Genomic DNA, 17,063 nt, shown 5'->3' with positions numbered 1-17,063 from the left:
TACTCACAATTTTGCTGTGACTCTTATTCATTTATATTCTGATTATTCAGCTCTGACACTATACATGTGTTAATGTCCGTGTGTCCTATCGTTTCAGAGCTTCGCTTTTATGGATGTTGTCATCCTTGTTTTTATATTAAAGCGCAATACTAACATATCACATTTATTGCATTATAAGATAACACAAATCAATAAAATTTTAAAACATTAATATATAATATTTTGATAACAAGATAATATATTTGATATATGGTATTGAGTCTTACATTTTTTTTTATATGATTAAAGTATTATAGGAAGCTATAAAAATATACATGTTTTTAATATATAAATAAATATTTTATTATAATTTACATTAATTTGAAAGAAAAATGAGGATATAAGTTAGCTAAAACAATAAATACTAAAAAACATCAACAATATTAAATAAAATTAGTGTTACATTAAAACTATAACAAAATTAAACTAAAACTTAAATATGAAGTTATGGAAGTTATCCAAATGGACTGTTAAACTGAGGCATCCAATTAAAATTTCTTACAAAATATCCAGCTGTATTTGCTAGGTGACTCATCATTCCTAAACAAGTATATAGGTTTAAAAACTAATAAAAGTAAACGTATTTCGATATGCGGTGTGGCAAAATAAAAAAAGTTAAAGTCTTAGGCAGGAACATATGTGTAATTTTTTACTGAATTTGCATAGATTTGAATCTCTTAAAGTAGGGAATATAATTCCTCCAATAAACAAAATATATATAATTTCTTATGATAGCTCATATACGTCTTTGTAAATTAAGAAATCCCTAACTTTTAGGTTATTACTAGGTAATCTATAGGATTTTGACTAATTAAGTTACAGCTATTTAATACAATTGTGCTTCAAGATTGCATGTTTAGCTGGAAGGATGTATGGAAAAATATTCATTGTGAAGTATTATAGACAGTGGTCCATTGATAGGAAAATGAAAATAACTCCGAGCAGAACCAGTTTTTATCCAGAGGATATCATTCAGATTCGGGGCAGGTAAAGGATCTTAGGCTTAACAAAATTTATACTATACCTGGAATAACAGGAAATGGATGGGGAAAAACTTTAGGCACTTGAGCACCCTGGTAGGGTGGCGCAGCCTCTGCATAGGCATAGTTGGAAGTTCCAGATCCTGCGGATTCATAATGTGGCGGCACTGCTGGCTGCTGCACACTTGACTCATACCTGGTAGCGGCCTTAGTAAAGGCTCCAAAATTAAAATTTAATTTTGGCAAAAATTGTGTGAATAAATTCTTTCTGTTTGGATGATTTACAATTGGTGCAAAAACTTTGGATTGGATAAATTCAATTGGTTGGCGGACAAAGGACCAGGGATCTTCTATATTTGCACTAGTTTTATCATTTTCTGGAAGAATTAGATTGTCTTCTTCAGAGATGTTTTCATACAGCTTTTCTTCTGAATGATTTTCATACAGGTCCTCATTTTCATTTGGTCTTTCAGGTTCTGTGATTATGTAATCAGGTGTTGTTTTCTCTATGGCAGCATTTACTTCAAATAGTTCCTCAAGTCTCCTAAACGTGTAAAATTAATAAAAAATCCTCCAGTAGTTTATTTTTGTACAGATGTTTTTAACTGTTTTTGATGTGAGCGCCTTTTTTATGCATTTCATTCCATTAAGAGATTGTTCCAAAAAAAAACTTTGTGTTTTTCCCATTTCAAAGATTTTAGTTCTTAATCTATTTATAAAATCAGTTTGTTAATCACCATACTTTTTATAAGGTACATAAATTACTATCTAAACATTTGAAAAATCATATATAATAAAACAATCTCTTAACAAATTTTAAGAAAAATATAGTAAAAGCAAGGATGAATGTAATATTTTAAAATAGGATTTTCATAGGATAGTACAGGAAGGAAAGGAAATATTACCTATTTAGCTAATCAAAAAACATAGAAAAAATTACACATTTTTCAATCATTCATGCATTTATATTCAAACGTCTGTTTTATTTTAAAATACCAATTTAAATTACATATATAATGTAAGCTTTAATTGTTTAAAAATATGCTTGAAAGAAATTCGAAGACCACATGCGCCGAGCTGTAATTTCAAGAGTTTACCTTTAGGAAATATTTTCATAATGGCAAGAACAGTTAGGAAGAGAGGTAGTGTGTTAGAAACCAGTTATAATGCCTGGTAGCTTAAAGGCTATGTTACCCAAAAATGTATCACTTAAAAATTGATTCAGCCAATTTTTCCACCGCATACCTCTGAAATGTAGGAGTTGAGAGTTTTAGGAAATACATACAGGAGACAGTAAAAGGAAAAGGATTTAAGGAATAAATAGGATTTTGGAATACTTTTACTGCAAAATCAAACTAAAAATGTTTTTTTTTATCAAATTTCGTCGTGTTAAAGTATTGTAATTGAGCATAAACCAAAAGCGGTGGTGTTCTGTTTTCCTTATTTGTTTGTGTAATTATTAAACCAAATCCCATACAATTTTTTTATTCTTGCCTTAGTATTAGGGTTACCTTAGCCTTACAAATATACCAAGGAAAATGTATGATTTAGGAAACTTCAAAACTTCAAAATGTTTTATGGAAAAAAGAGGGGATGTTTTATTCGAAGTAAAACTATAATTTTAAATAAATGTTAATAAGTCATATTCCATTTTTTCATTCAAATTTGGAAAACGTGATTCTTTACAAGTGCAAAATTGTTTTTCATTTAGGGGAATATCAAAATGTAGTTTTTATGTGTGTCATAGCTAACCTTGATTCATTGTATTCATCCTCAACAATGATGTAATCAATAGGATTACCATAGAACTCATTTTCCTGATCTAATTGACTAACATTGACTAGAGATCCAAAGTGCCAGTGTGTGGGGTTGGCCCTGCTGTATCTGGGCACCAGGTTAGCCCTGTAATATTCATTTTATTGTCAGAGAGGCAGGGACAAAGTTATGAAACATGTCAACCCATTCATTGGATACAAAAAAAAACATATTAATCTAGGTCAATAAACAGATCACAAACTTTTGCATCATGATTTAAATTTTCACACATGGGGTAGTTTTGTTTAAATATTTTAAGGGAACAAATAATTTATCGTCCATTGTCTTATCCATTAAGATACCTGGGTATAGTCACTTTGTGTTTAAATTCACTATAGCTAAGTATACATTGTAAAATGTTAGCAAGTATTTTTTATTTTTTTGTTTAGTGATATTTTCATATACTTTACTTTTGGATATTGTCGTCTTTGTTTTAAAATTAAGTAATAATCATATCCATGTTAGTGTCGCAGAAACAAAAATTAAATACTTCAAGTTTATAAATTATAGCGGCTGCATCCTTTGCATCTAGGAGCTGTGTGTTCAAAGTGAGGATGGGCCTGAAAAATGGCCTATAATCACCCCAAGAATAATTTTAAAAGCAAATGACCCTATAACCATCAAGAGGCATATGAAAAGCTTACTAAAAATGGAAACTCAATTAGTGCTTTTCGAGATTTCACCAGATACAAAAAAAACTTACTTGTTGAAAAGATAATATCACATGTATAGCTTACCTTTTAGATTTGTGGCACTCTGCGCCTGACATATCAGTAATGGTATCTATGACTAGCTGAACTGTTTTCGCAAAGAAATCATAATTGGCAAAGGAAGCATTGAACCTAAAAAATAAAAGAATTGATTCTATAAACCAATAGTCAGCAGCCGCTGTCAAATTAAATCATGTTTTTAATCTTTAGATTTACTTTAAAAGTAATATAATGAGCCAAATATTTTGAAAAATCATTAAACCTTTAAAAAAAAGTATTGGTTCGTCCTGTACATGCAGTGTTAATAACACTCACGTTTCGGGATTGCGCACGATGTGAACAACCAACATACTACCAACCCTTAAATTGCAAGACCTTTGTCTGATAGTCCTGTCTCTGCATGGTACTTAGGTGCGCCTGGTAATACGCCAAATCATTATACCCCTGCTCTAGCAGAAGTAGATACCATTTTAAAGAAAACAATGTTACTTACTCTCCTCTGCTAGAATCACAAGCACTATGATAAAAATGTTACTTACCCTCCTCTGCTAGAATCACAAGCACTATAATAACAATGTTACTTACCCTCCTCTATTAGAATCACAAGCACTGTGATAACAATGTTACTTACCCTCCTCTGCTAGAATCACAAGCACTATGATAACAATGTTACTTACCCTCCTCTGCTAGAATCACAAGCACTATGATAACAATGTTACTTACCCTCCTCTGCTAGAATCACAAGCACTATGATAACAATGTTACTTACCCTCCTCTGCTAGAATCACAAGCACTATGATAACAATGTTACTTACCCTCCTCTGCTAGAATCACAAGCACTATGATAACAATGTTACTTACCCTCCTCTGCTAGAATCACAAGCACTATGATAACAATGTTACTTACCCTCCTCTGCTAGAATCACAAGCACTATGATAACAATGTTACTTACCCTCCTCTGCTAGAATCACAAGCACTGTGATAACAATGTTACTTACACTCCTCTGCTAGAATCACAAGCACCATGATAACAATGTTACTTACCCTCCTCCGCTAGAATCACATGTACTATGATAACAATGTTACTTACCCTCCTCTGCTAGAATCACAAGCACTATGATAACAATGTTACTTACCCTCCTCTGCTAGAATCACAAGCACTGTGATAACAATGTTACTTACACTCCTCTGCTAGAATCACAAGCACCATGATAACAATGTTACTTACCCTCCTCCGCTAGAATCACATGTACTATGATAACAATGTTACTTACCCTCCTCTGCTAGAATCACAAGCACTATGATAACAATGTTACTTACCCTCCTCTGCTAGAATCACAAGCACTATGATAACAATGTTACTTACCCTCCTCTGCTAGAATCACAAGCACTATGATAGCAATGTTACTTATCCTCCACTGCTAGAATCACAAGCACTATGATAACAATGTTACTTACCCTCCTCTGCTAGAATCACAAGCACTATGATAACAACTTTTCATCTGTCCCCTATATGGCCCTAAAAGTAAAAAAAAATAGTTATTTTTTCTATAACAGGGCACTTTATAAATCTCTCGCAGTTCTTTGCCACAGCCGTTCTAAATCGAGCGTCTACCCTATTTACTAATATTTACACCATCTGCAGTTGTAGATATTCATAAAGGAGGCCTATATTAGCTAGTGTCGTTTGAGAAATAAACACTAAGATATTACTCATTGGGCCAATTCCAATAGAATTTTTTTTTTGCTTGTCTCGGCGTTAGGGTATCCAATGATCAATAGACATGAAAAAATTGTAAGATTAGGTAAAATCCTTGGCTAGCCTAAGAAATGTATATAGTATTTAGCCCAATGTCTATTGCTGCTGCAATGAAAAGCCTAGATTTAGCAAAGAAAGCTTTTACACTATGAAGAAAGATCTTACCTGAATCTGTAAGCAAAACTGCTCTCAGAGATGACACATGATCTTTTTCTACTGAATACCAGAATCTAAAAATATATTTCAATGTGAAATGTGAAAAATAAAAAAAATATGTAAGCAAAATTGATTTTTAGGGAAAAAAAGAGCGCAAGATGTCGTCTTTTCGAAGGTATTATTGAAACCGACAAATTAACGGACCTACATATTTCAGTTAAAGAGTAGCTGCAATACACGCACAAAAACCAGTGTACCTAGCATGATCGCTTCTGATAAAGTCTGCCCATTCGCTAAGATTTTGTGTTGGTGGTGGAATTGTTGGCATCCCTAGACCAACCTCCTGATACTTAAACCTGAAATAATTAGAAAAGTTCATCTTTATTACAAATTTCTCATTTATTGTTCAAAAAACTATGGTACAATGATAAAATATTGATTTAATGGTTCAAACTAATTCTGTCCAAATTTGTCAACTTATTTATCAAGTTATAGATAAATTGATAAATTCAATATGTTTATCATCATTCAGAATATACTTCAATTTTTAATCTATTGTCTTATCCTGAATTGATAATATTTCCAGAATGGCTTTGAAACCGGTTGTTATCCGCTGGATTAGATCTGGCTCTGAGGAATACCGGAAAAGCATTTATCGTATCGTCTTATAGACTTTAAACACACGAATAATAAATAATGAAATTAACACCAGTTAACCTGGGCCTTCGGCTTTCGGGGATAACTAAACTGGAATTGATCTAATATGTTTTATTTTACTATCCGCAAAAGGCTGTCTATAATTTAATGCGATAAATAACTCTTATAATTATTGAATAATTCTTTTCTAAAAATGTCTTACCGATCACGACCTTTAACTTCTTCTTTCTTGAAAACCTTTGTATCAGACAAATCTTGATTGTGTTTTCTCATCATCGTAGCTATTTCAGCCTCGGCCTCTTGTCTAAATTAGATAGAATCGTTTTAAAACTCAAACTCATTTTTTGGCCAGTTCGTTAATCCAGTAGGAGGGGAGGGGATGGGATAATGGGGTGGATTATTTTTATACATTGCGAGCTTCAATGAAAATAGATTAATAATATGTCAAATCAAATAACTTATCAATAGAAATCTACGATATTCATGGAGGAAGGGGACATTGGACTGTAAATTATTTCTTTCATAAAAGTTATTACCTGTACATAATAGTGAGAAAATCTCCTTTATTTCCATTACTTTTAATAGATTCATAGGTCTCAGGAACCTAAAGTAATTCATAGTTTTCATCAAATCCTAATTCTTTTAGACTGGAATCAAATTTAATTCAAAGAATGAATATTAAAATTAATTAGTATTTTTTGGGTTGTGCTTATTATTGAAATCTAATTCAGGACCTGGTATGGTTTTAGACAATTTCAGACCTCAACTTTGAAAGCAAACTAATTAGTTAAAAATATGATGGTTTTGAAATTTAAATGATTTTTAAGTAAAAATGTGACCGAGCTTTATTCGAGTTTTTGCACACTGTTAAAGGACTTCAATACAAAAGAAATACAATTAAATTGATGGATGTATAGCAATTTTAACAAACAGCGTATGATAGCTTGAATAAAACGACAAACTTTAAGATTTATATCAAGGAAGTAAAAAAATACCGCTTTTTGCCAAGATTCTGGCCAGTCTTGACTGTCCTCAGTATCATTAAAATTTATAAGAGTATCCATAATTATAGCTCCTTGGAACTCAGGCCACTCTCGCTCCTAAATCATTTATTCATATAATTTTCTAATTTTAACAGTAGATCTGTTAGAGTAAAATAATAGATGGGGAAAAGGGTTAAATAACTGTAAGTCTCCACCCTGAGGGCCCTGATTCGACTTTCAAGGGGTTTTTGAATATCAGTCAATAGCGTCGCAAATATTAACACAGCCAAGTCGCTACAAATGAGCAGAAAGTAATTTGCTTGCAGATGAAAAAGGTCCCCAACACCTGGTAGTTGTCTTGCTTATATATAGTTTACACTGTTTACATAAGAAAGATAATACCTTGAAAATTTTGTTGAGGAAACCTCTTACAAACTCATGGCTTCCCTGTATCAATTCAACAAATAAAATTTAATGCAAAACTTTTTTAGAATTTCAGAAGCAGCTTATAGTGCCTAATAAACTATGACGTCATACAATAAAAATGACGAAAGCTACATTTATATAGACCAATGGTAAAATATATAAACTTGCCTATCATTAGTCATGTATATTGTATTAGGTCAGTTTTTATTAGGCCCTATAGGCTGTTTCCAATTTCGGCATCACTAGGTTTGTCAGTTACTCTGTTTGTAATTTACACAATAGAATTGTTAAATCGAATCAAAAAGGAAAAGCATCACATTAATTTCATATTTATAGATTTGTTTTCAAACATAGAAAAACGTGTAAAACTAGGCTTATCAAAAGTGTACAATTGCAAAATTTAGAACCAACGAGGTTGCACCATGGGGTCTTTGATCGGCGATGGTAAGTAAATTTCTCTTACCCTCTTTTTTTATCTTTATCAATTAGATCATACAAAACAGTCTAAAAATATATTCGACTGCTTTTATTTTTTAATTTGTTTCCCTGACTGCCTTGTTCTTCATTATCAAACATCACGAAGTAAATTGAATACCTGAAATAAAAAAATATCAATGATTTTCGCCTGTTTTCCTTTAAATCACCTTGATGAGCACAGAAACCACTACCTCCTTATTTTTTAAATGAATTAAAAATAATGGGGTGAGAATAATAATGCATTTCTGATGTTTGTAACTGTAGGTAAGGTTGGGTAGAAAGTATCCCCGCAGGATAAAGTCACCTCAGGTACAGGCACCACCTCATGGGGAGGCATTTTGCTCGCAAGGAACTTTCAAAAATAGCACTAAACTCATTTTTATAGATTTATGCCCGTCAAGGTATGAAGACAAAAGTTAAAACAAAACTAAAATTTAATTGCCAGAAAAGCAATACCATTCTATACTTGCACTACAAAATTAGGAGGTGAATGTGAATAAATTTTCCCTATACCTGCTCCCCTGAATACTTACAAGAGTTTACAATCAGAGTGAACCATCGCTCTGGCACTTTCTAGCACAGCAGCTATGCCAGCTCCGTTATCATTAAATCCATCAGTAGAAGCTAGAAAATAAGTAGTATTATTGTTAAAAGCAAAATGACTTCATAATTTTTGGTTATATTCGCCCTTTTGCCTCGATTCCTTAAGCCTAATTAATGCATCTCAGTTCTTTAATAAATTCCAATTAGCTTAACAAAAGGTTAATATTTTTATTGTCATGGGTTATGGCAAAAAAGAAAAAAAATAGATTGCACCCTTATGTAGCATTCTTTGTTTTACATACAGACATATCCTGAATATAGAGCAGCTACGCTGCTCAAAAACAACTTACGGACAGTATCCCAGTGAGCACCAACAACGATAATTTTGTCCATTTTGGTCCCATAGTGTTGGCCAGGATAAATTCCAATGAGGTTGCCACCTTGTGGCACATCTTTGTTAGGCCAAAACTAAAACAAAATTCATATCAACTCGATATTTTTACATTTTGATCAAATTCAAGAAAGATATAAATCTTTATCGCCTTTTTATATTACAAACTATCAAAGGTTTAAATTCTAATTTAATACATATGAACATAAGAATTGATTTTTATCGCATCGTACTATAAACAGCTGTCCGCAGATTAAAAATTTCAGTTTTGTTGGCCCTGGTTTGTTATGCAATGCAAGTTGTAGGCCATAAAATGAGCAATTTCATGCTATTAGTAAAGAGTCTTAACAGAGGAGAAAAAAGTTTATTTGACCAAATAAATCTCTTTTTTTCTAACAATATCATCTGTTTATTTTTAATAAAGAATAACTTGAAAGAAAATAAATACACTTACCCACTCATGAAATTGGCTTGGAATAAATATTTGAGTTCCAGTTAATAGACCCAATCGTCCCATATTGGTGGCTATATATCTTCCTAAAAACAAGGACCAATAAGATCATAAGTAGCGACGCCAATGTGTCTTTAGTTAGACTAACATGACTTGATCATTAACGACTTTCCCTCTTTTAAATTTTAGTTTAATAAAATTTTGGGAAGTTTTTTTTGACGATTTCTCTTGGGATGGTGTAGGTACCTCCTCCTTAAAAAGTTATAAACCTTCCCTGGACCCCTTCACTCTATGGAGAACCATATCGGTCCAGCGGTTAGTGAGAAACCTTTGGTAAAAACACACCAACACAGAGAAAGACAAACGTCCTGTTACTCTTATACATATATATAACAAGCGATGGAGCCCCTATTATCTAGGGGCTTTGTATTTGAAGGGGTAGAAAAAGGGGAGAAAATAGTCTTAAACCATTTACAATTAAAAAACCTAACTAATTATAGGATTGTAAAATAACTATTCGCTTCGCTTTCATTAGATATAAGTGTCCTTGATCTATATCAATACTTTCATTAAAATTTCTTTTGGCTACACAAATTTCGAATGACATTGATATAAAAAATAGCAACACCTAAACAATTTATGGATCCAATTCAAATGATTAAAATTATTGAAGCAGGGAAAAAAAGCCAGAAAAAAAGTTAAATGTCCTTGTTGACTAAGAGTATTTTTGTTGACATAAAAACTCACAAATAAATTACAATTTTAGTCGACATAATGTTGAATTTAGAGCGTTAAATCTAGAAAATAACGTAAGCAATAAATTGTTTTGATGTCAATAGATTTATTATAACTTGAATCTCACAACAGAATAAAGTGATACTTGAAGCTGGCTAAAATGTCAATCTCCCCATCCACCTCCCTTACCCCTTCTCCTCCCCTCCTACTGGAATAAATGATGTCCATCTTAGCAACCTAAATTGACGACAATATTTCCCCATGTCCTAATATCCACGTATTTTCTTTATCCACTGATATGTCGATATAATAACAGCTCCAAAGATTAACAGGATATATACGTCTATATCATTGATTATAAATTATAGTTTAGTTCCGATGTTTGTTCATTAATAACAAAGACAAATTGTTAAATCTGTCTAAGGACAAATTACGTACTAAAGTAGAGAATGAAAGACATATGCAGGGCTTGGCAGCACTGCATCAGCCGAGACTAAGCCTCAAATTTAAACCCATTTAGATACTTTGTTTTTTTTTTGAAAGGAGAGTTTGTCATATCTGTGTCTGGTTTAGACTTCCAGCTGATTTTTAATATGGTAAAAGGTTTATTTCCCTTGGGCTAACGAGCCTGTGAGAATATGGAAGAAACAAAGATGGCAACATTCAAAAAATGCCAAGACCACATTTATGGATGGACCAACTGATAAATTGAGTTATGGTGCAGATATTCAGTGTTATAAAAAATTGTAATAGCGAACGACATACCAACAATAGTGAACTAAAAAGTAGCTTCGCTACAAAAAAAAATGAATATATCAAACTGACCTAAGCTTTGTTTTTATGCTTGAATTTCTAGACAGAGAGCAAAGTAAAGCGACTGACATACCAGCAATGGTTAATTAAAGAGTAGCTTCGCTACTACAAAAACTGAATATAACATACTGCCCTACTCTTTCCTCTTTGCCTGAATTGTCAGACATATAGTAAATCAACTACCGACATACTAACAATCCTTATAATAAAGTAACAGGATGTTTGTGTGTTAATCTGTGTGTATGTTTGTACCGAAGGATCTCGCTAACCGCTAAACCGATCGGATTCTCCTTAAAAGGACTCTCCACAGAAAAATCAACTTTGGATTTTTAAAAATCTAACCTGAAACTATTATTCTCTGTTCAATTTTAGGCATTTTTTGTTTTTGTGGCATCGCGATCGAAGCCCTTTGAAAATTTTGTCCGCCGCCTATTTGTACTGCCGCTATAACAATATATACTACACTTTCCTCCACTCAATATATGTTTGCCGCTAAAGAACATTTGCTCCATTGCAACCGGCCGCTCTACGATTTATCCTCTTCCTTGACTGGACAATCCTGCCGCCTCCATTTTGTGTTCGCCTCCGCCAAATATAACTATCTTTTGCCGCAGTTGCCGCATTCATCGCCCTTCTCCGCCGCTACTCCGCTATACATTGCGTACGTAGCTATACACAACACCCCCAGCCTCCATTTAATTTCTGAACAAGGGAGAGGGGAGCATGTATTAAAAAGCGACGTACAGCGGAGTAGCGGCGGAGAAGGGCGATGAATGCGGCAACGGCGGCAAAAATAGAAGCTAAAAATCACTAAAGCAGCACAAATTAAATGGCGGGAGGATTCATCTAAAGGAGGTAAAAAATTTCAAAGGGCTTCGATCGCGATGCCACAAAAACAAAAAATGCCTAAAATTGAACAGAGAATAATAATTTCAGGTTAGATTTTCAAAAATCCAAAGTTGATTTTTCTGTGGAGAGTCCTTTTAACAGGGTAGCTTTTCATAGGTCCCGGGAAGGTTTATAACTATTTTCTTGGGTGGTGGGACACCCCCAACCCCCCAAAAAAATGAAAAATCCCCCCCCTAATTTTTTTAAAATTTTTTTTAAATTAAAATTTAAAACTTTTTCTTTTAAAATCTAAAATAAGAAATTAAATTAATAAATTCGACTCTCTCCTCCTCAAGTGCCCCTAGAGGCCTCTAGGGGCGTAACCGCTAGTAATTAATAAAGAGTACCATCGCTAAATCAACAAAAAATATAATATATCTTACTGACCTACAATCTGCTTTATGCCTAAATTGCCAGACAGAAAGCGACCAACATACCAACATGATTAAAGAGTAGCATTGCTCCAAAAACAACAAGACAGATTATAACAAACTGACCTACGCTCTTCTTAATGCTTGCAATCCTAGACGGATAGCACACAAAGCAATCGACATACCAACATTAGTGAATTAAAGAGTAGCTTCACAATTTAAAAAAAAAAACCGAATATAACAAACTGACCTACACTGTCCTTCATGGTAGAATTGGCAGACCGACTCCTGTGTTGACGGATTGTTTGTTACCATGCAGTTTATGATCAGGGATACAGGGAGAGGTAAATGAAAGAATGGAACCTAGTAAAAGTGTCTGACTCAGATTATGACGTCAAAAAGAATTTACCAATGAGAGGCCAGTATACACTGTTATTGTAAAATTGTAAAATTTATAGTGGCCTCTCATTGGTTAATTTTATTTGACGTCATAATCTGAGTCAGACACTTTTACTAGGTTCGAAAGAATGTATAAGATGGATGATTACACTCAGTTGTAGCAAAGACCAAGGGCGCCCAAGGTGGGGGGGGGGGGGGTGATTTTTTATTAATTCATTTGATTGTACCCTTCAAAGCCTTTACCCCATAACAAATTTACTCAGGTGAGGGTGAACATTTTTAGGGGGAAGGATATAATCCCTTACCAGGTTAGAGATTCAGGTAAGAGCACAAGAAAGATTTAAAAAAAATGGAAGTAAGCATGTTTTAAATCCCCCAACAAAAAACTAATAAAGGAGTCTTTTTTATCCTTTATAAACATCCTTTTATTCATGATTAATTTAATTTATATCAATTAGATAATCTATTTTTCTTTTACTCGATTATCCACACAGGGATCTAAAGGTATAAGACAATGGACGATAAGTTGATGTACATCCCCAATTATGATAATAAACAAAATTACCCTTTCTGTCGATTATAATTATTGGTTTAAACGTTTAGACACTTCTAATTTGGAACAAACCCACTAAAATTCAATAAAATACCCAAAAGCTATTGAGCTATCAATTAAGATAACGTAATTATAAAACTTTGGGTACCGGTATAATTTACAGACCACTATCCCCTCCCTCCCTGGTTGTCTATGGCTTGAACAATAAAAATAAATGTCTATTTAGTTACACATTAAACTTTGCCTTGAAACAGGGCAATTTCCTTTCATTTGAATCAAAAAAATCAAATTGGTTTGTACAGATTAAGCAATACTATTTTATTGTCCAATATACTATTAAAGATTTTTTATCGAAAAATATTGAAATGCAGCCCATTCTAATTTGGAAGTATAATTACTTTCTTACTTACAGATATGCATCAACGCCAAACCATGTGTTATATAGATATAATGCTGCATTTTTCATTTGGATAAATAAAAACATACTACGATATACAAATCAACAATTAAACTTATGAGTGTAACTTTGCTCATTTGTACTATAAATCATTTAAATTAAGTCGGAAATACATTTTTAAAGTAATGGTTTTTTTTGCTGCGGAACACCTTTAGAAAAGATTCAATATTAATTTTCATCATCAGAAGGTGTAATTTTGTCTATCATCATTGGATTGGGAACATACATTAATTTAACGTCCATCGCCTTATCCCTAAAGATCCCTGAAAAAACTGGCAACATGTTATGCATGGTAACTATCCTTGGATATGTAAAGGCCTTGTCCATCAACAATTTTAACCGATTTCTAAACAAAAGAAAATTTAAGATAAAATTAAAACATATTTTAAATTTAAAAAGGGACGGTTAAGACTCTTCCAAAGCATTGGTTAGGCTCCCGCAAGGTTCAATAGGCTTTGGCCGAGCTAGTTAAAAAATATCACTTTTGGCTGTAATTTTGATAATCCTCTATGAATTACAAAAAATCAAATGTTTGGGTCTTTTACTCATATCCATAAAGAAACCAACAAACCCCTCACCCTCTAAATTCAGCCCTTCGGGTGAATCTTACTGTATAAGGCCCTATCCCTAAGGGATACTACCTCAATGGATCACATTTAACCATAACTTAAAATTAGCATAAAAAATACATCTTTTTTCAAAAGTGTATTTATATAACACGTGCGATATGATAAAAGTTTTATAGAGTCTAAAAATTGTTTCAAATTAAAAACATGTCATACTTAAAATAAACACTTAAGCTGTAAAAAAACAGATTAGAGAGTAATTTTCTGAAATGTCATATACACAAACAGACACACATTCTGTCACTTTTATAAGTATAAAAAGATAAAATATAAGTTGCAGGTGCACAAAATAATTCTTACAATGTTTGACGAACGAACAGACAAACCTCGATTATAGAGTAGCTTTGCTACTAATAATACTTACTTGTCTGATAAATGTGGATCTTGTTGTTTGGTATCAAAATAGACTGGTGCCTCCTCCTTACCAGCATCGATCCTTAAAAATAGAAAATTAGTTTTTTGTTTTCTTTAGTTTTTAAACAAGGCTTTTCTTCATTTAAGGTCAGTCTTTATTAAAGTTAATAAGCATGTAAGAATTGTCCTATTGATTTCAGTCTTGGTTTAACGATTTATGTAACAGTTAGATACAATTTAGAAAGCATGGCAACTTTATAAGCAGTTACAGAAAGTCTGTAAGTTCTTTTTTATGACGATGTTTATGTTTTTCTTTTAGACACAAATTTTTACATGGTATAAATATCATGTTTGCAAAACTTTATGATTTGTTAGGCTTCTCTTTTATGGATGTTATCATCCTTGTTTAAATCTAAAACTGAAAATAAAACACCACTCTCCTGACCTAAGCCGCTACTAATGAGTAAAAGAAAGTGAAGTCCCATTAATCAAAAAAAGTTTAATTACGCTATCGCAAATTAATCAGCACGTCCCTGGATTAGAACATGCCTTGTAATTAAGAATTTCACATCCTTTGTAATTATGTTGTTATGCTGGTAATAAATGCAACTCGTTAATTTATATTTCTAGTCATAAATAGCCAAGACTAGGAGGATTGGGTACAATATTAGCAAAAATTTCAAATCAGTCAGATATTTTTTATGGATTACAATAAGAACACAATAAAAATAATCAAATGCATTCTTTTTGGTTAAAACATATTGAACAATGTATTATAAGAAAATAACGAGATGCCATATACCCCAAAACTAAAATAATTTATGGGGGTAATGGATAGAACTACCTTTTTTTCTCCAGGGAGGTGTAAACACCCCCCCCCCCCCCCCCCAACACGCAAGTGTATTTGTGACCTTTGGTGAAGTTATTATGCAAAAAAAAATATTATGGGAAAATTTTTAAATGGAAATATGAATATAATGAAAGTAAAATTTATGCATCAGTAAAATCCCATGAAATGCAAGTGACACCTCAAACCGCCCCTCTACGTAAATATGAACAATATAAATCATAGATTTTAATACTTCAGTAGATAAGTTTTGTGAAATTATTTGTTCCACAATTAATCTGAGAGTTAAATATGTAAATTTTAAATAAATCATTTAAAGGTCTGATTTTGCAAGAAGTAACTATTTTGTACATATTTGGTTTTCTAATTTTACGATCAATATTATTAAGATTGTTTACTAAACCATTAAACAACTAAAACAAAAGATTTTTAGTACCAAATATTAATTTGACTTTTAGATGGAGAATTGTAGTCCTTAAATATTTTAAATTTGCGTATAATCTTGGTCTCTATTTATTCTCTTAGTGAATAATTCAGAGCAGTCCAGTTGAATTCTAAGGGAAATTATTGTGCGTTAGTCCGTCACTCCATGCAGCAGAGCTTTAGGATGTTGTATCTAGTTATGCCTCGTTACACAACTATAGGATCAGGTCAGGAATACACAGAGATTTAGGATGGTGTATCAAGTTATGTCTTATAACACAACTATAGGATTAGGTCAGGAATACACAGAGATTTAGGATGGTGTATCTAGTTATGCCTCGTTACACAACTATAGGATCAGGTCAGGAATACACAGAGATTTAGGATGGTGTATTAAGTTATGTCTTATAACACAACTATAGGATTAGGTCAGGAATACACAGAGATTTAGGATGGTGTATCTAGTTATGTCTGGGTACACAACTATAGGATTAGGTCAGGTATACACAGAGATTTAGGATGGTGTATCTAGTTATGTCTGGTTACACAAATATAGGATTAGGTAAGGAATACACAAAGATTTAGGATGGTGTTTCTAGTTATGTCTGGTTACACAAATATAGGATTAGGTAAGGAATACACAAAGATTTAGGATGGTGTATCTAGTTATGTCTGGTTACACAACTATAGGATTAGGTCAGGAATACGCAGAGATTTAGGATGTTGTATCTAGTTATGTCTGGGTACACAATTATAGGATCAGGTCAGGAATACACAGAGACCAAGGATGGTGTATCTAGTTATGTCTGGTTACACAATTTTAGGTTCAGGTCAGGAATACACAGAAATTTAGGATGGTGTATCTAGTTATGTTTGGGTACACAACTATAGGATCATGTCAGGAATACACAGAGATTTAGGATGGTGTATCTAGTCTGGGTACACAAGTCTGGGTACACAATTCTGACATGATCCAAAAACAATCAAACAGATGCATAAACATTTTATTTAGAGGGTTCATTCAGACATGACGTTTAAATCTCAGTCTTAAAAATTCCTTTCCCAAAACTTCCCCACATAATTTTGAATAATTAAATAATTTTAATTTAGCAGTAAGACAATGGACTATAAATCAAATGTTTATGTTATTTTTTGCATTTATCAATGACAGAAATCCAATTTTTGAATAAATAAATTAGAAAACAAAAC

The 17,063-nt window shown here is 32.7% G+C and overlaps 1 protein-coding gene across 2 annotated transcripts in view; it reads right to left on the bottom strand.

The window, feature by feature from the left end:
* Window positions 1–147: 147 nt before the first annotated feature.
* The window catches only part of LOC145322011 (uncharacterized), a 30,005-nt gene continuing 13,089 nt past the window's right edge, over window positions 148–17,063 (bottom strand). Inside the window, exons 8-25 of one of the 2 annotated variants that reach the window (XM_080163741.1) lie at window positions 14,595–14,666; window positions 13,908–13,950; window positions 12,446–12,485; window positions 9,392–9,474; window positions 8,897–9,014; window positions 8,537–8,627; window positions 8,076–8,121; window positions 7,503–7,550; window positions 7,113–7,217; window positions 6,654–6,721; window positions 6,320–6,421; window positions 5,718–5,816; window positions 5,470–5,534; window positions 5,004–5,064; window positions 3,572–3,676; window positions 2,772–2,921; window positions 1,064–1,563; window positions 148–579 (exon numbers count right to left, since the gene is read on the bottom strand). In XM_080163741.1, the coding sequence (XP_080019867.1) occupies window positions 494–579; window positions 1,064–1,563; window positions 2,772–2,921; window positions 3,572–3,676; window positions 5,004–5,064; window positions 5,470–5,534; window positions 5,718–5,816; window positions 6,320–6,421; window positions 6,654–6,721; window positions 7,113–7,217; window positions 7,503–7,550; window positions 8,076–8,121; window positions 8,537–8,627; window positions 8,897–9,014; window positions 9,392–9,474; window positions 12,446–12,485; window positions 13,908–13,950; window positions 14,595–14,666 (1,882 nt within the window). In that variant the 3' untranslated portion in view covers window positions 148–493. Of the gene's footprint in view, window positions 580–1,063; window positions 1,564–2,116; window positions 2,267–2,771; window positions 2,922–3,571; window positions 3,677–5,003; window positions 5,065–5,469; window positions 5,535–5,717; window positions 5,817–6,319; window positions 6,422–6,653; window positions 6,722–7,112; window positions 7,218–7,502; window positions 7,551–8,075; window positions 8,122–8,536; window positions 8,628–8,896; window positions 9,015–9,391; window positions 9,475–12,445; window positions 12,486–13,907; window positions 13,951–14,594; window positions 14,667–17,063 lie in introns of those variants that run through there. The other variant, XR_013880484.1, reaches the window with a different exon arrangement.

This window comes from Acartia tonsa, chromosome 6 (assembly GCF_053477335.1).
Source record: "Acartia tonsa isolate MP-2025a chromosome 6, ASM5347733v1, whole genome shotgun sequence".
Taxonomy (NCBI): Eukaryota; Metazoa; Arthropoda; class Copepoda; order Calanoida; family Acartiidae; genus Acartia; species Acartia tonsa.
This window is presented reverse-complemented; position numbering and strand designations above follow the sequence as displayed.